General features: G+C 41.9%; 2 protein-coding genes across 2 annotated transcripts; both read left to right on the top strand.

Annotated features, from left to right (window-relative positions):
• Nucleotides 1–8,104: 8,104 nt before the first annotated feature.
• Nucleotides 8,105–8,988, top strand: LOC145067596 (uncharacterized). The gene is made up of 2 exons (XM_079014698.1): nt 8,105–8,474; nt 8,573–8,988. Exons 1-2 carry the CDS (start codon nt 8,105–8,107, stop codon nt 8,986–8,988), a joined length of 786 nt encoding a protein of 261 aa, XP_078870824.1.
• Nucleotides 8,989–9,030: 42 nt separating this feature from the next.
• On the top strand, nt 9,031–10,357 carry LOC145067594 (uncharacterized). The gene is made up of 4 exons (XM_079014697.1): nt 9,031–9,382; nt 9,459–9,576; nt 9,697–9,781; nt 9,902–10,357. The coding sequence occupies exons 1-4, from the start codon at nt 9,031–9,033 to the stop codon at nt 10,355–10,357; spliced, it is 1,011 nt and encodes a 336-aa protein (XP_078870823.1).
• Nucleotides 10,358–19,630: the final 9,273 nt, after the last annotated feature.

Raw genomic sequence — 19,630 nt, 5'->3', positions numbered from 1 at the left:
CCCACTGATACCCTTCACGCCATTCCACAACTTGCCCAACAATTGGGGTTTCAACTACAACCACTGGGAAATCCACCAATGACTCAAGCACACTTTACATAGAGATTAGGTAATAATCAAGAACGTAATTTCAATAACAAGTCAAGTCGTGCGTTGGGTAATCGACAAAAAAGGAGGGGGAGGAGGCACTCGAGCTCAATTCAGTTGGATATCCAACCAAAACACAATATATGGAACTTGCAACACTATGTGTTATTGGTCATGTCCCGTCTTAATGCCCTAACCGTGACCCATCAACCATATACCGTGACCCATCAACCATATGCACAAAACCTCAGCCCATTACAAACTTTGCTGATTTTCGATCACATACATCCAATTCTTGGCTGCCAGGCAATAGTTCCAGTCATCATGTTGCTCCAGATCTATCGAGTTTTTTTAGTATGAAGCGTATCATGGCGAAGATAACATCTACGTTGGAAGCGGTAAAGGTTTACCCATCATTCATATTGGTTCTTCCAAACTTTACTATCCGAATATATCTTTTTCTCTCAAAAATATTCTTCATGTTCCAGAAATTAAACAAAATCTTCTCTATGTTCAAATTTTTTTTGTCAAGACAACAATATCTATTTTAAATCTCACTCTTCTTTCTTTACCATGAAGGACGAAGTTACTCACACTATCCTCCTCATGGGTCCAAGTAATGGCGGTCTTTACTCCTTTTAGCTTCCGCAGATAGAACCTGTTTCCAAAGTTGCTTTCTCTGCTACCCATGCTTCTTCCATCACTTGGCATCAACATTTGGGACATCCTCATTCTCAGTTATTGAAGTCAATTCTCTCTAAATATCATTTACCTTTATCATATACTTTTAATGTTTCTAGTTGTGATTCCTATTCTATAGGAAAGTTATAAACACTTCATTTGTTACCTTCTTTTTATAAAAGTATAGCCTTTTAGATCTATTGTTTTGTGATGTTTGGGGACTTTCCCCTGTTAGTTCTTTTGATAGTCATCGATATTTCTTGTTATGTGTTGATCATTTTTCAAGATACATGTGGTTCTTTCCTTTAAAATCTAAATCTGATGTTTATGACACATTCAAATCATTCATGGTTACAGTTGAATGCCAATTCCAAACTCAAATCAAATATATTCAAACTGACTGGGGGGAGAATTCAGTAATCATTCTTAGTTTTTTTCACAGCTTGGTATAACTCATCAGCTCTCATGTCCACACACAAGTGAACAAAACAGTTTTCTTGAGCGTCGTCACCATCATGTGGTTGAAATTGGTCTCACTTTGATTGCTCAATGTCATGCCCCACAACATTTTTGGCATTTTGATTTTGATACGACTGTCTATCTTATCAACCGTATGCCATCTTGATCAAACTCCAACACCTCTCCCTTCGAAATCGTTTTTAAACATACCCCAAATTTCTCAGTTCTTTGGGTTTTTGGTTGTATATGTTATCCACATCTTTGTCCTTACAACAGACATAAAATGGATTTCAGATCCATACCTTGTGTGTTTTTTGGCTATAGCATTTCTCACCACGGGTATCACTGTTATGACCCTCAGTCTGAAAAAATCTACATTGCTAGACATGTCCGCTTCCATGAGCAATCTTTCCCATACCACATTATGCCTTCTCCCACACCACCCATACCAACATATAACCCTTATGTCTCATCTTAGCCTACACCACCACTCAATACGGATAACCCAAATACCATAACCCCGCCTACATTGACACAACAACCATCTACCCACACTGAGACCGCCCCATCCTTGGATCCGTCAACACCTCCTCCAAGGCCACCTTTGCTTCACACATATCAACCACCTTTCATACAGACTCCACTTTACCCAGTTCCCCACCTCCTCATTCTCGTCCGTCAAACCTACGCCCTAATCCTAAACCAAATCCAAAATTCCACACAACTACAAATCACACCCATTCCACTATTGAAACCAAACATGCTACCTTCAAAGTTGCTCACGCTGATCTAAAATGGAAATCTGCCATGGTTGACAAATACTCAACTCTAGTTCAAAATGGAAACTGGACACTAGTACCACTTCCACCTAATTCCAATATCATTGTTTGCAAATGGGTTTACAAACTCAAACGAGATCAAACATGGAAGTTAATAAGGTATAAATCACGTCTGGTTGCCAAGGGGTTTTGACAACAACATGGGATCAATTATCAAGAAACTTTTAGTCCCGTGGTAAATTCAACTACCATTTGTGTCATTTATCTCTCACTGTCACACAACAGTGGCAACTACACCATCTTGATATACAAAATGCTTTTCTGCATGGTGACTTTCATGAAATTTTTTATCTGTGTCGACTAGAGGATTTTGTTGATCCTGCTAAACTAGACCATGTATGCCTCCTTCATAAATCCCTTTATGGATTAAAGCAATTTCCACGCGTATGGTTTCACTGGCTCTCTACTGCCCTACAAACCCTTGGTTTTCATGCATCCAAGACCGATCCATCATTGTTTATTTACTCTTCCAAGGGTATCCTTGTATACATGTTGGTATACGTGGATGATATTATTCTTATGGGAAATAGTTCCAGTGCTATCGAGAATGTCGTTCATACTCTTAGCCATACTTTTGCACTTCAAGATAAGGGTCCTCTATCGTATTTTTTAGGGATTGAAATTGTCAAACAAGGGCATGATCTTCTTCTATCTCAAAAGAAGTACATTCTTGAAATATTACAGCGATCAGGATTATCTCATGCCAAACCAGTTCTAAACCCGATCACCACAACTACAAATCAATCTCTTGGTGACAGTCCAGAGTTTGATAATCCAGTTAAATATCGCCAAATTGTCGAAACTCTTTAGTATGTGACCCTATCACATCCAGATCTTACTTTTGCTGTTAACAAGGCCAGCAAATTCATGAATTCTCCAACTAAAAACCATTGGTCAGCTGTCAAGCGTATTTTAAAATATCTTCAAGGAACTATTTCTCATGGATTTTTGATCAAGCATGACTCTGCCACACTTTTGCATGCCTATACAGATGCAACCTACACTCGTTTGACAACCTTCTCTGATGCTGATTAGGCAAGTTGCCCGGATGACTGTCGATCCACAGGGGGATATGCCATTTATCTTGGCTCTAATCTTGCTTCCTGGTATGCTCGTAAACAAAAGACTGCAACAACAATTTGTCAAACAACATCTAACGATGCCTCCGATTTATGGGATGAGTATTTGAATATGTCTTCGCAGACTGCACGTGAAAGTTTTTATAAGTTTTATAAAGGTTTCGTTAAGATTTATGATAAATGATATTTACATAAACCTATGTTCAATGACATCCGCTAATTGTATGTGACACATATATACATACATGACTTTCTTGTAGTGCCAGGAAGCATTGATTGTATGCATTGGATGTGATAATACTAAAAGCAGTGGTGTCAAATGATATATGGTTTTGGAATGCATTTTTTTTAGTTTTTTTCGAGTCCAACAATGACATTAATGTTCTTGAATAGTCATCGATATTCAACAACACTTGTCTTGGAATAGCATGTGAGTGTATGATGAAGTGAATGGAGCACAATACAAACATGTGTATTATCTTGCTAGTGGGATATATCATGATTATTCTATATTTTTCAAAGCATTTAGATGTCCAATAGATTGGGAAAAAATTTAAGGCAACTCAAAAATCAGCAAGGAAGGATACAAAACGAGTATTTGGTGTGCTTAAGAAACGTTAGCACATAATCCACTACCCAATATGAGGATGAGATACTAAAAGAATAACAGATGCAATGTATGTGTAAATTATAGACAAGATTGTAAAAATGTTCCATATGTTTGTCAAAATTATGTGGTTTTGGTCCAAAAAAGTTGTGTGGTGTAACAACGGTCCAATTTTGAGTACCTTGTGTGGTTTTGGTCCCTATGGTTATCATTTTTTGTGCTTTTGGTTCATACCCTACCTGAAATGATGGATATGCCCTTAATTGATTCTTTTTTTTTAATTTCTTTTAATTATCCTATTATTTTATTTAAGAAAACCAGAAAAACCCACCCCATCCCTCTTAAGTCAACACCCCATCCCCACCTCTCCCTCTCTCTCTCCCTCTCTCTCTCTCTCTCTCCAATGCTGGTAATGACCCACCATCGAACTTTAACTCACCGCCTCCACCATCCTGCGACCATCGTTGACCTTCAACCCACCGCCTCCACCACATGTACCGACTTCTTCCGCACCACCACTATCTCTTTATCCCATTCTTTTTAATTTTAGATTTTGGACACCACCACCACCACCATCGGACCGTCGCCCTCATTGTTGAAAATATGCCCAAACTATAGCTTCAGCTACCCCCTTTTACTCTATCTCTCTACCATCACAACCTGAACCCCACTCACATCGTTACCTTCCCATTTACATATTCAGATATTGAGAATCAGAAAAACCACCAGTGAAGCTAAGGTTCCCTCATACTATTATTATCGCTGCCAAATCCATCTACCCTTCATCATCGATGAGAATGGTGGGTTGTAGTGGTAATGTTGGTGATATTTTAAGGTTTCACAATGGAGGTTTTAAGAGGGAGAGGCTTTTGAAAACCCTATATATGGCGAGACAGGCGACAACTTCATTGAGTTACAGTGTTCATTGAGTCCCGGTGGTTGGTCGAGTTACAACGTCACCGTCAAGTTACAACATCCTCTTTGTGTTTCAGATCTATATTGGAGGTGGTTTAGGTAGTCCGACAAAAATGAGAGCTCATCCAGCTACAACGAGCTCCGAAAACCTAGCTTCAACGACAAGAGTGGTGTTTTGGCGGCTGGTAGATTTTTCGGCTGAAAACTAGTGCACGGTGGTGTTGTGGTTGATGGTAACGTTTCACCTAGTTAAGGAATGAAATATGGGGGATGGTGACGGGGGTGGTTGTTGTGGCATTTATATTTTTTAATTACAGATAAATAAAATATTATAACAATATTTTTAATCTAAAAACTAGAAATATAAATACAAGGGGTATAATAGTTTTTCAAATTGATATGGACCAAAATCTCTAAAAAGATCCAAAATTAGACCAGTGGTGCATGTCCAAACCTTTTTGGACCAAACCATATAATTTTGACATGCACAAGGACCATTTTTTCAAATTTGTCTAAATTGTATTACGTAATATAGTATGATTAAGGAAGATGAAGAAGTTACGATCTATACATATGAAATTTTATCGTCATAACTCATATGAACTGAAGAAATGGTAAAAATTTAGTAAACCTAGACTAGAATAGTCCAAGTGTTGAAAATACTGAAACAGAGTTTCAGAATCATCAAGTGGAAAGTAATGTAGAAAATAAAGGGTTGTGAATCACCAAGTTAATGATAAAAACGTTTTTTATATGTTCAATATTAATGATTCAAAAGTGTCTCATATTCATCAAAATTCAATTACAAGTGTTTGAATGGTAGATAAGCTAAAACACTCAAATGGATCTCTATAAACTAGTCTAAACAATAATTGTGCAGAAATGGCCAGAAATTGAGCAAGGAAGAGCAACTTTATAATGGATCCCAAGGGGTCTATTTATAGGCTTTGGAAAAGGTCATGACATGGATTGACCAATCAGGTGTTGACACGTCATCATGACTTAGTCATCAGTTGACACCTTTTCCCTACTTAAAAGAGAATATATGGAATATTCCAATTCCTTTAGTATTCCGTTAGGGTTCCATCCAAGTTATGAGTCTTCATAATTCTTGAGCCTTTTTGATCAACATTGAAAATGTGATGAGCAACATGCGCATCATGTTGCTCAATTCTCTTCTTAGATGTCGTCAACTTCCATAAGTGTTGTTGATCAAGTTGAGTTGTTTCTTGAGTGTTGGAATATGTCTTGAACTTGAAGATGTACCACCATATGTTCATGATGGACCATGGACGAAATTCATGTGCCTTTGAGCATTTCGACACACCTTCATTGTACAAGATGCGTCATGTGCAACCTTGTTGAGCCATCAATGTGATCATGTTGATCCATTGACTTGACTTGAGCCACCAAGCATTCATGTTGATCCATCAATGTCTTGATGTTCCACATATGAACTAGATGTGACATCTGAGATCATGATGATCCAACTTGCTTTCTTTAAGTGCTCCATGTCAACAACAAGTGCTCCAACATCTGATTCTTCAAACACTTGTTGAATCTTCAACATCTTTCCAACCTGGAACATTCTGATAATGTTTGTTAGAGAGATATATATAAAAAGACTCAACTTATTTCAAGTGAAAATCACATACAAATATTTTCCAATAGTTTCCCCTTATGTGATGGTTACTGAAATAATGAGTAAAAATAAAAGAAAAAGTAAAAGTAATAACATGCAAGATGAATTTTAACAAAAAGATGAATTATTAGTAGCAAAAAGAAAACAACATCCACATGTTTTTAAATACAAAACAAAAGCGCACAATCTAAACTTTGTTTCTCAAGTTAATTAACCACTGTTCGAAAACTTAAAAACCAAGTAAGTTCTTCAATGATCTTCACCTTGGTTTAAAAATGCACCTACTAGGCGCGCTTAAAGCGCTAGGCGCCAATGCAATCAGCATAAGCGCTCCAGATCTAGTATTACGATGTGATTCCTTAAGGCGCTCGACTCAGACCGATTTTAGCGCTTTTTGGTGACATGGTAAGCGGTGCTTAAGCGTGCCTTATTGAGTAACGGGCTTTTAATTAGATGGTGGGCCATTAGGTTTAAATAAATGGATAAAAAAACTCTTTGAAACCAAGAGTCGCACATCACACAACAAAGATTCAGAGGCGGCAACAAAAAAAATCTTCATCCATCTTTTCCAACCGTTTTCTCCCCGAATTCAAAATCTTCATCCATCTTCTTCAACTCAACTGTACTTCTAGTGTTCCAGTGTTCCACTAAACATCAAGGTACGTTTCTTTCTTTCATTCTACTCTGATTCTACTCTTATATCAACTCTTAAATTTTCATTATGCATTCATGAATGATGATCACATATGTAACAGTAAGTTAGTAACTATATAGTATATAATATATTATTTAATGATGCAGAAAGTGTTATATACATCTCTTTTTATCTTTCTTTCCCCCTGTAATATAACTTATTGTTTAATTCAATGTATCATGTTTGTTTCCAGTTACATCTATTTCATATATGTGACTTACTTTTTAATCTAATGTGCTCTTTCTTCATAATATCATATATGATATATTATATATGTACTATGTAACATTCTTTTTCCCCTGTAAATGTATTAATGATTATGATGTAATCGATAAATGTATTAATGACGTAAATATGTAATTTGTATGACTGTATCTGTGCTGTTAAATTGTTATTTGTTAAATAAAGTGTCAAACTGTCAATTAAGTGCTTTAATTGTTCTGAAATTATGTTGTGATCTGTGAATCTGTAATGTTGTTAAAGACTTAAAGTGTTAACCGCTAAACTGATAATTAAGTGTTACTTAACTTTGGTTTTGTTACTATTTACACAATGGTTTCAAATGACCCGCATAGGAGATATGGTGTTCAAGATCGAAATAATAAAAACAATTTTACGTGCTCTTTTTGTGGACAAGTTACGAAAGGAGGAGTATACCGCCTCAAAATACACTTAATTGGTGGTCATAAAGACGAAAAGAAATGCCCAAATTGTCTGGAGCATGTTCGAGAAGAATGTAGGGCATACATGCAAAAGAAGGGTGAAATAAAGGCACAACAACATATGGAAGCAAATTTTCGGATGCAACAACAAGCTTATGGATATGAGGGCACTGAAAATGAGGAGGAATATGTTATTGAAGTAGGCGGTAGTAGCAAGATGCCCCTCCCAAAAAACCAAGAACAAAAAGCCAAATTGACATGTACTATACTCCTAACCTACAAGACACGATGAAAGGTAAGAAGAAGTATGGGAAACAAAAAACCATCAATGAAGTTTGTCGAAAGGACCTAAGAGATAAAGTTTGTCGTCACATTAGGAGATGGTTTTTTCGATGCATGCATTCCTTTCAATGCCGCGACGTATGATGGCTTCAAAATTATGATTGAAGCTATTGGACAATTTGGTCCCGGGTTGAAACCACCATCTATGTATGAGTTAAGAGTATCTATATTGAATAACAAAGTAAAAGATGTTCAGAAACAACTTTTGGAGCATGAAGAAGAATGGGCTGATAAAGGTTGCTCTATATTATCCGATGGATGGCGCGATTTGGTGGTGCGAAAAGACATCATCAACTTCATGGTGAACTCCCCAAAAGGTTCGATATTCAAGAGGTCACTTGATGTTTCCGATATTTCAAAAGATGCAGATTTGTGGTTTCGTGTTCTTGATAAAATGGTGGAGGAAATTGGTGAAAAGAATGTGGTGCAAGTGGTGACCGATAATGCATCAGCTAATGTGAAGGTGGGTAAAATTTTTAACTTTTAAACTTAATCTCTTATCTTTTATGAATGCTAATATCTTGTTTATCTAATGTCATCTACTTTTTATGTGTGGACTTTGTAGGGAAGTTGTTGGAAGCTAAAATACCAATTTTATATTGGACACCATGTGCCGCACATTATATAGATTTGATGTTGGAATTTATTGGTAAACAAGTTCCAAAGGTGAAAAGTGAATTAAAGAAGTCGATTTTAGCAATTGGGTATATATATAGCCATGTGCCTCTTGTAAACATGATGAGAAAGTTCACAAACCAAAGAATCTTACATAGGTCAGCTATAACAAGAATTGCAACATCTTTCATCACTCTTTCCCAAATCCACAAACAGAGAGTCAATTTGAGGAATATGGTGGTTTCTAAAGAGTGGGAAGCATCTAAGTGGTCTTTAGACGGGAGGGGGATAAAAGTTAAAAGCTACTTTATGCATGACATGTTTTGGAGAAATGTGCATTATGCTCTTAAGTTGATGGGCCCCTAGTTACGGTTCTTAGGATTGTTGATGGGGGAAAAATATCCGGCCATGAGCTTCATTTATGAGGCCATGGATAGGGCTAAGGAGGCCATTCGTGATAGCTTTTCGAGACCAGATGACTACAAGACAACTTTTGAAATTATAGATTGCAGGTGGGAATGTCAATTACATAGACCTTTGCATGCGGCGGGACACTTCTTGAACCCGAGAATATTTTATAAAGATGTTAGTGGGGTAGCTTGTGAAGAAGTGGAAAAAGGTTTGTATGATTGCATTACGAGGCTTGTTCCCGAGCAACAAGTTCAAGACAAGATTTCGGAAGAGTTGGACAAATATCGGAATGCACAAGGACTCTTTGGTAATCGTATGGCTGTTAGACATAGGGAGACAAAATCACCAGGTAAATTCCAACTTATTTTTTCTTCTAAATTCTAATTTATAATATGACTTTATGTTTTTGTTTTTGTTTTTTATAGTTGATTGGTGGGGAGCATATGGATCTTCAACTCCTAATCTAAAATTTTTTGCTATAAAGGTTCTTAGTCTCACTTGTAGTGCTACAAGTTGTGAAAAAATTGGAGTGTTTTTCAACATGTAAGTCTTTTTTTACATGTTTTTTAATTTTTACAAAATAATCTGTTTTTTACAAGAAAAAAGTTTTTATATAGAAAAAGTTTTTTTTACAGAAAAACTGTTTTCTTTTTATTTTTCTAGAAAAAGCTATTTTTTTTTGCTGGAATATGTTTATTATTGCTGGAAAATGCTAGAAAAAAAGTTGTTTTTGCAGAAAAAAAATACTGTTTTACATAAAAGTTGTTTTTTTTTTTGCTGGAATTTGTTTGTTATTGCTGAAAAATCTATTTTTTTTTATAAAAATTCAGCTTCGTGTTCCTATTTTCTTTGATTATCTTACTTGCAGCTTCATACAAAGAAACGGAATAGATTGGCACAAGAGAGATTGAATGACATGGTGTTTGTCAAATTCAATCGGTCCTTGGAGCGACGGGCAAAAGACAAAGAGAACGATCACCTTATCCTACAAGAGATTGATGAAAGCATCGATTGGTTAATAGGAAGAATGGAAGATGAGAGTGATGATGAGGTGGTATTTGTTGGTGAAGATTTAACTTGGAGAGATGTAGCTCATGCCTCTGGTGCTTATGAGCCTAGTTATCGAACTAGAGCATCAAGAGTACAAAATGATGGAACCGGAACATCGGACATTAATAAGGGAAAAACAACCGTTCAACCATCTCATAGACATTTGGTAGATGAAGATGTGGAAGAAGATATCGGTGTCTATAGTGATGATGAAGGAGGAGATGGTGTCGTCCAAGTTGTCGATGAAGATGATGATAGTTTAGACGATCTCTAGTTATAACTTATTAGTATTTACGATCTAATATGATACTACTATGAAACTATGATTTTTGGATATTTTAAGTATTTAAAACTATTTTTAAGTGTTTACATATTTTTTATATATATTTTTTAAATTCTTAGTGCATCGTGTGCTCTAGGCGAGCGCTTTTGCTTAACGCTTAGAGCACCGGCCCCCAAAGGCTTTAGCGCTTTAGGGCGCATTACGCTTTTTAGAACTAAGATCTTCACTCTCAACGACTCATCTTGATCTCTTGTTCTCTTCAATAAACCGATGATACCTTGAATAAATTCAGATGAGAATAGATGTTTTTAAGAAATTCTCATGAATTTCAGTCGACCTTTAGAAGAGAATACAACACTTCTGTGTGGTTTCTTTAGAATGTTCCCAGGTGACTCATTTTTCCTATTTAGATCCAAGTATGGTTCCTCATTTTCCTTTTCTCCTAGCTGTCCAATCTCCCAGTCAACGCTGAAATCAATAACCATGTCGAGCACATATTGCCTTAGGCGTTGTAGGACATCTGCATAAGCTTTATTTGTACTCACCCTTTGTTTCAACCAAATGATTAGTGATCTGATATCAACTTGATTTATTCTAGGGAAATCAGCTTCAGTAAACATGAATTTAGAGTTGTCTGTCCTTTTTCCTTGAAAGAATGCATATGGCATCTTTCTAATTTTTTGTATGTCAATTTTGTTGATTGAAGCAATCTTGAATTTTGACCATATAGAGACAACTTGAATTGGTTTCTTTAGGAAGAATCTTTTCTTCACCTCTTTAATGTCTACATCAGGCTCAATTGGATATATTGCACTTGGCCATAAATTGAAATTCATACCATTCGGGGGAGCAGGAATATCCCAATTTTCTTTAGTGAGGTTTGAAGGAGGTGTGAAGGAATTTGTGGGCTTGATGACCTTGATCTTCTGATAAGAATCTCTATTAGGATTGAAGAAGATGGTTCTTTTAGGAGATGGTGCTCGAAATGATTCACCATGCCATGTACTTCTTCCTTCAGGCGAGATCTTAGATGATTTCCTTTTGAGAAGCACCTCTTGTTTAGACTTTAATTCCTTAGCCTTAAGTTGCTTAGCTAATTCTTCATCTATTTGCATTTGCGGTTCTTTAGCTAATTCTTTCTTAGACTTGAAGACAATCTTCTATTTTCCCTTATCCTTGGGATCAGTTTGAGGAAGCTTTGCTTGAGCAATTGGTTTTGATATGGTGACAGATTTGGTGATGTAAAGATCTTTCCTTCTTGGAACTTTTAGAGATGGATCCTTGATCCCTTGCTGTCGAACAAGTTCCTTTTCTTTCTCTGCCATCTTTGCTCTGTTCTATTGAGCTTTTAATCGTGCATCAGCAACCATTTTGTTGAGTGACTCTAGTTTCTCTTGTTTTCTTTTCTCAAACTCATTTGGTGAGTCTGGAATTTTATGTATGACAAGAAACTGGCTTGATCTACTCTTGATGACCTTTTCCCCTTCTGGTTCAGGTGTCTTGTCATTTGAACCAGATAGCTTTGCTAAGATCAAGTCAAGCTTGGAATCAGTCGATTCAACTTTTTGATGAAGTTCACGTATGTCAGAAGTAGAAGATTGTGTCTTGATAGCCTCAAAATCATTGAATACCAATTGAATAGTCTTCTGAAGAGAAGATATTTCACCTAAGGACTTATTTTCTTTCTAGGAATTGGATTTTGAGAGATTTGCAATGTTCGATCATAATGAATCCAATTGGTATTAAACTTGCTCATTAAATGCTTGAAATGGAGAGGTGGAGGATGATATAGAAGCTTTAGATAGTTCTGCAATGAACTTCTCAAGAGTGGAGACATACCGGTCTTGAGTAGTAACATGATTCTGCAAATAATCCATTTTGGCTTCATAGATAGACTCTAGATTGGATAAGGATTGAATAAAGTCATCTATCTTTTGATACATCTGTAACGACCCAATTTTCACGACCAAAAATTTCGTTTTAAAAACATTATTTTAGAAAATATTAATAACTAAAAACATTGTCTGATCAAATTATAACACAAAGTGAACCATGTCCAAAAGCCAATTCATACATTCAATCAAAATATCAGAGTACAAATCCCAGTGAAGCTCGTAAATGCGGAAACCGAAGAGTGTGTGTGTGACATGCTGCTACCGCGCCGGCTCCTTTCCCCTAGCTGAGGAGGTACCTGAAACCAAAACTGAAAACTGTAAGCACAAAGCTTAGTGAGTTCCCCCATCGTACCACATACCAAATAATCTCATAACATAAATATATCGTCAGGCATATCTGGGTGCCCTACCTTCCCCTTCGGCCTTCGCGATCGGACATTGCCTAGCATATCTGGTGATGGCCTCCCCTTCGGTCCTTTCGACCGGATACTGCCTAGCATATCTGGGTGTTGGCCTCCCCTTCAGTCCTACCGACCGGATACTGCCTAGCATATCTGGGTGCTGGCCTCCCCTTCGGTCCTACCGACCGGATACTTCGGGGACTATCTCCCCTCTACTGTCACTAGCACATAACATCATAACATGCTAGCACATAACATAACACAGGCAATACCTAGATGAATATCACAGAGACAAACATCTACGAAGGTAACTCCTACTGGTGGGTCGACATTGTGGCCGTAGACCCACCGCTACTGTTGCTGCTGCTGCTCCGGAAATCCTCCGGCTGCAATTCCCACAACATACTCAATCAAACACTGCTCGCTGACCTTTGGGTAAAATGACCATTTTACCCCTGACCACGCCCTAAGTCAAAGTCAGAGTCAACTTTCAGTTGACCCGACTCGCCGAGTTGGCTTTCCAACTCGCCGAGTCCCTACCCAAACGACTGCCCTGAATCCCGATCCTACCCGTCGAGTTAGGCGACGACTCGACGGGTTCACCTTCTTAACCAATATTCAAGTCCTTCATCCTACTCACCGAGTTGTATGAACAACTCGTCGAGTTCATCTTCATCCGAAGAACACTTATGCTGCGACTCGCCGAGTTGTATGAACAACTCGCCGAGTCTGTTCTTGATCTAAGGAGATTGCCTTGAACTCGCCGAGTCAGGGCATTGACTCGCCGAGTACCTCCATAGATGAGTTTAGCTTCCGAATCACTGAGTCACACCCCGTGACTCACTGCTCACTCGACACTACGAAAAGGGGACAAACTCGGAGACTCGCTAACAGACTCGCCGAGTCATATGAACGACTCGCAGAGTCGTTGCCATGCACCCTCTAAATACACAGATTTGCTCGATTCCAGTCCATGCCATTCACAGATCTGAACCTCTAGGACACGAATCAAACGTAAAGTTTCCAACTTTACGTGTGGATATTCACCAATATGGATTTTAGGGCTCAAAATGCCTCAAAAGGGTAGATCTAGGGTGAACAAGCAACATGGGGCCATAAAGCTAACAGATCTGAGCTCCTGGAGCTCAATCTTGCCTAGATCTAAGGGCCAATCAGTCTATTACGAAGTAATTTGCACATACAACTTGGGGTTTGGCTCAAGATTGACTTACATGAAGTAATAAGCATAGAAACAGGGGAAAAACGGATTATACCTCAAAGGAACTGCTGAAAGAGTGCAAAGATGCCTGGATTCCTTTCCTTCCTCTTGATCTACTTCCCCTTTTTCCTCAAAACCTTCAAGAACACACACAATAGCCTCAAACTCTCAAGGAACAAGCTTAGAACAAGGGTTGGGAGCTCTGGGGAGAGAATGGGGGCTGGCCTGGGCGGATAAGTCCTTTAAATAGGGTGCAAACCCCTGAAACTTAGGGTTTCTTCCAACAGCTGTGACTCGCCGAGTCCAGGATATGGACTCGCCGAGTCACCAACTTAAACGTGTCTTGGGTCCCGCATCCACTCGGCGAGTCGGACCTATGACTCGCCGAGTCCAAGGCTAAAAGAAAGGAATACTCAAATAACATTTACGTACCAGGAATCGGGTGCTACGAATCTCCCCCACTTATTTTAGACTTCGTCCTCGAAGTCTGCTGCTCGATCCTGAAACAGCTCGGGATAATGCTCCATCATCTCGTCCACCGGCTCCCAAGTCCATTCCGAACCCTTGCGGTGCTGCCATTGCACCTTCACTAGCTCCACCTTCTTGTTCCTCAAATCCTTCGACTTCCTGTCGAGGGTTGCGACTGGGCACTCAATGTAATTCAGGCTATCATCAACCTGAATATCCTCCAAAGGTACCACTGCAGAATCGTCCACTAGGCACTTTCGCAACTGAGAAACATGGAAAGTGCTGTGGATCTGGCTGAGCTCGGCTGGCAGATCTAACCTATACGCTACCTTGCCCACCCGGGCTACGACCCTGAACGGTCCGATGAATCGCGGGCCCAACTTGCCCCGCTTCCTGAATCGAATGACGCCTTTCCAGGGCGACACCTTCAGGAGAACCATATCCCCGACTTGGAACTCCAAATCGGATCGACGCTTGTCGGCATAACTTTTCTGCCGACTCTGAGCAGTCTGAAGCCTGCTCCGGACCTGCTGGATCCTCTCGGTCATCTTGAGCACCACTTCGGTGCTCCCCATGACCCTCTGGCCAACTTCACCCCAACATATCAGGGTCCTACACCTCCGTCCGTACAACATCTCGAAGGGAGGGCGGTCGATACTCGCGTGATAGCTGTTGTTGTAGGAGAACTCGGCCAGGGGAAGATAGGTATCCCAGCTACCACCAAAGTCTAGCACGCACGCCCGCAGCATATCCTCCAGAGTCTGGATGGTCCGCTCGCTCTGCCCATCCGTCTGTGGGTGAAAGGTAGTGCTAAAATGCAGATGAGTGCCCAAATCGTCATGGAATCTCTTCCAAAATCTGGAAGTAAAACGCACATCCCTGTCCGAGATCAACGATACTGGCACCCCATGCCGTGCCACAATCTCCCTGATATAGATGTCGGCCAATTTCTCAGCCGATATGCTCTCCTAAATCGGAATAAAGTGAGCACTCTTGGTCAATCTATCCACGATGACCCAAATCGAATCCACTCCACGTGCGGTCCTGGGAAGCTTCGTGATAAAAATCCATCGTGATATCTTCCCATTTCCACAGTGGAATATCCAACGGCTGCATCTTGCCATGCGGCCTCTGATGTTCGGCCTTGACCTTCCTGCAGGTCAAACATCGCTCAACATACCATGCCACATCCCGCTTCATGCAGGGCCACCAATAGTCTAGACGAAGATCCCTATACATCTTCGTCGCCCCGGGATGAATAGAGAATCGGGACTTGTGCGCCTCCTCCATCAAAATCTGGCGCACGCCTCCGTGACACGGCACCCACACCCTACAGGGTAGTGTCAATAGTCCTCGGCTATCTTAATCAAAGGAGGAAACCTGACCCACCACATGCTCGCTCTTCCGATGCTCCTCCTTGATAGCCTCCTGTTGAGCCTCCCGAATCTGCTCCAACAGGGGAGTTACCACGGTCATCCTCATACAAACGTCCCTGATTGGCGCCGCCTTGCGGCTAAGCGCATCGGCCACCACATTGGCCTTCCCCGGGTGGTAAAGGATCTCACAATCATAGTCCTTCACCACGTCCAACCATCGACGCTGCCTCATGTTCAGATTCGGCTGATCCATGAGGTACCTCAAACTCTTGTGGTTTGTGTAGATGGTACATCGAACCCCGTAGAGGTAATGCCGCCAAATCTTGAGGGCAAAGACCACCGCCCCCAACTCCAAATCGTGCGTCGGGTAGTTCGCCTTGTGAGGCTTGAGCTGCCTCGAAGCGTAGACAATGACATGCCCCCTCTGCATCAGTACCGCGCCCAACCCAGAAATGGACGCATCACAATAAACCACAAAATCCTCTACGCCCTCTGGCAGGGCTAAGATCGGCGCCTCACACAATCTCTGCCTCAGCGTCTCAAATGCAGCCTGCTGCTCGGGTCCCCACCGAAAAACCACGACTTTCTTCGTCAGCCGCGTCAGGGGTACGGCTATCTTGGAGAAATCCTGGATAAATCTCCAATAGTAGCCTGCCAATCCCAGGAAACTACGAATCTCAGATGGAGACTTCGGAACCTCCCATCTCATCACGGCCTCGACCTCGGCCGGATCGACCAGAATCCTGTTCTGGTTGACGAGGTGTCCAAGAAATTGCACCTCGCGCAACCAAAACTCACACTTGGAGAACTTGGCATACAAGCTCTCCCTCCTCAGGGTTTCTAACACCTCTCGCAGATGCTCCTCATGTTCCTCCCGAGTCTTGGAATAAACCAAGATATCATCGATAAAGACTATCACAGACCGGTCCAGCATCGGTCTGCATACGCGGTTCATGAGGTCCATGAACGCGGCAGGAGCATTGGTGAGCCCAAACGGCATCACCACGAACTCATAATGGCCATAGCGCATCCGAAACGCGGTCTTCTGCATATCCTCCTCCCTGACCCTCATCTGATGATAACCCGAACGCAAATCAATCTTGGAGAACCAAGATGCTCCCTGAAGCTGGTCAAAGAGGTCATCAATCCTCGGAAGCGGGTAACGGTTCTTCACCGTTACCTTGTTCAGCTCCCGGTAATCTATACACATCCGATGCGACCCGTCCTTCTTCTTCACAAACAGAATCGGGGCTCCCCAGGGCGAACTACTCGGACGAATAAATCCCTTGTCTAGCAACTCCTTCAGCTGCGTAGACAACTCCTGCATCTCGGGAGGAGCCAACCGATACGGTGCCTTGGCTATCGGAGCCGCACCAGGAACAAGGTCAATGCTAAACTCGACCTGTCGCTCAGGAGGTATCCCAGGAAGCTACTCTGGAAAAACATCTGCGAAATCTCAGACCACCGGAACCCCACTCACTGTCGCCTTACCCGCCTCCCGGGTATCCATCACATACGCGACATATCCTGTGCATCCCTGCTGAAGGTAGCGCCTAGCCCTCGCTGCTGAACATACAACGGGTCCATACTGGGGCCTCTCACCATGAATCACTAACTCTCCCCCACTTGGGATCCTGACCCGCACTAGCTGTTGCGCGCAATCTATCACAACCCCATTAGGGCTCAGCCAATCCATGCCTATAATCACCTTGTTCCCACGCAACGGTATGGGAACCAAATCTACCAAATAGTGCTCCTCGAACAAACGCAACACGCAATCTCGAAAAACCATCGATGCTCGCACCGATCGATCATCAGCAATCTCCACCTCCAAAGGGCAATCTAACTCGCCTGATGGCTCATGAAACTTCTTGCTAAGCGCAAGGGAAACGAATGATCGGGATGCACCCGAATCAAATAACACCTGAACTGGGAGGCCGTTCACATGGAACGATCCTAATGCATACATATACATACAGAGCACATATCAATAACATAACATCATAAAAATAAGATAGAGGGAAAGAATCATACCCGTCACCACATCAAGTGCGGCGCGTGCCTCCTCGGTAGTCAGCTGGAATGCTCGGCTCCTCACCACTGGAGCCTCTGCCTTGCCCTGCCGGCCATCCGTGATCCGTAGGGTCGCTGGAGCTGGCGCCTTCACCGGCATTGAAACTATCAACTGGGGGCAATTGGCCTTCTTGTGGCCCCTCTGGTTGCAGTGAAAACACAACAACTCTGATGTCTAAATAACTGCTGTCGGAGCAGTGCAATCCCTGCTGATGTGCCCAGACTTGCCGCACTTGTAGCAGCCTGATGATCCCATCATACATGCCCCTTCGTGCGCCTTGCCGCATTTCCTGCAGCGTCCCCGTCCCTGTTGGCCTTTCGGCCCCACATCAAATCCCTTGGGCTTCTTCCCCGAAGCCCCTCCTGCCTGACCCTCCTCTAATTTCCGTTTCCGGATGTGCTCCAAATCTATCTCCCTCTCCCTTGCCCTGGCAATCATAGAGTCCAAGGTAGGGCAAGCCGAAAAGCTAACATGCTTCCGGATGTCAGCTCGTAGCATATCATGATAACGAGTCCTCTTCATGTCCTCGTCACCAGCATACTGGGGCACCAATAAAGCCCTCTCCCGGAACTTGGCGGTGATCTCTGCCACAGTCTCCGTCGTCTGCCTCATGTCTAGAAACTCCCTGGCCAGATGCTGAAGCTCGACAGCCGGCGCAAACTCTGCCCTGAACCAGGTCACAAAGTCCGACTAGGTCATAGCCTCGATAGCTGAGGCTCCCAACGAGTCACCCACTGACTCCCACCAATCCCGGGCTCGGTCCCGTAAACACCCTGCTGCATACCTCACCTTCGACCCCTCGGGGCAGAAGCTAGTCAACTGGGCAGACTCGATGTCCGCAATCCATCGCCTGGCAGCAATGGGGTTTTTCACCCCATGGAAATCCGGCGCGCCACTGCCCCTGAAATCCTTGAAGGACAGTGTGCGAGATCCTGACTGGCTAGATGCCATATCACTCCTGAATGCCCGAAGGCAATCCTCCATCAACTCCATAATCCCTTCCTTGATCGACCCAAAGATAATGCGGGTCGAATCAAGGATGCCTCTGGTAATCTCTGACGCGATGAACTCGCGCAGTCCCTCATCAACCGGCTCGGAACCTGATCCCGAACCTGACCCCTCTCCTGAACCGCCATCTACCGGCCTCGATCAAAGTACCACCATTCTGCAATACATCACAATAATCATTAGTGATACTGATACTTCCTGGGGGATCACAACTACTTACAAGTTCCCTGGTCTTATCTTGGCCTTCCTTGGTTTGGGTACGGATCCTCTGCTTTCAGTAGTACGGGCCCATACTACCTTCCACATCTATCCGTACCTTCTTCAAGGAATGCTTCGACTCCACCAGATCCCTTTCACTACTGCTGATCACTGCTATACTCATCCTAGGCTTGCCCTAGGGAAATCTCTAATTCCACTCTAACCAGTCCTCAGCTGCTGCAGGCCTCCTTGTAATGCCAATTAGCCATTACCCGAATACCATCACACGTGACGAGGCTCAGATAATCCTTCGAGTACCCGACTCGTCCCTACAACGGTTGGACTCAAACAAGAGCTGCGCAGTAGGATCAAATCCGGCACTCTAAGATTATTCAACCCTGATCACATGTGACGTGACACATTTGCCTAATGGCTAACTCCCATTATTCAGAGTCGCACGTAGCACGTAGCAAGCAACATTCAGATAAGGGTAACAATTTCAATTAACTCAATCTACTTTCAGGAACTGAGCTAGCATAAAGTGCTAAGCTCATACTACCAGGCATAACCTCAGGCTATCCTACTTACTGTCTACTCAATAACTAGCATGCAAGTTCTCATACAA

Source organism: Lactuca serriola, chromosome 8 (genome assembly GCF_051521515.1).
Source record: "Lactuca serriola cultivar US96UC23 chromosome 8, Lser_US96UC23_V15, whole genome shotgun sequence".
Taxonomy (NCBI): domain Eukaryota; kingdom Viridiplantae; phylum Streptophyta; class Magnoliopsida; order Asterales; family Asteraceae; genus Lactuca; species Lactuca serriola.
This window is presented reverse-complemented; position numbering and strand designations above follow the sequence as displayed.

Coding starts and splice junctions, on each gene's coding strand:
- LOC145067596 (XM_079014698.1), top strand. CDS start 8,105: ATGATTGAAGCTATTGGACAATTTGGTCCCGGGTTGAAACCACCATCT. Junction 8,475..8,572: donor ATCAGCTAATGTGAAGGTGG/GTAAAATTTTTA, acceptor TGGACTTTGTAG/GGAAGTTGTTGGAAGCTAAA.
- LOC145067594 (XM_079014697.1), top strand. CDS start 9,031: ATGAGCTTCATTTATGAGGCCATGGATAGGGCTAAGGAGGCCATTCGT. Junction 9,577..9,696: donor ATTGGAGTGTTTTTCAACAT/GTAAGTCTTTTT, acceptor TTATTTTTCTAG/AAAAAGCTATTTTTTTTTGC. Junction 9,782..9,901: donor TTTTGCAGAAAAAAAATACT/GTTTTACATAAA, acceptor TCTTACTTGCAG/CTTCATACAAAGAAACGGAA.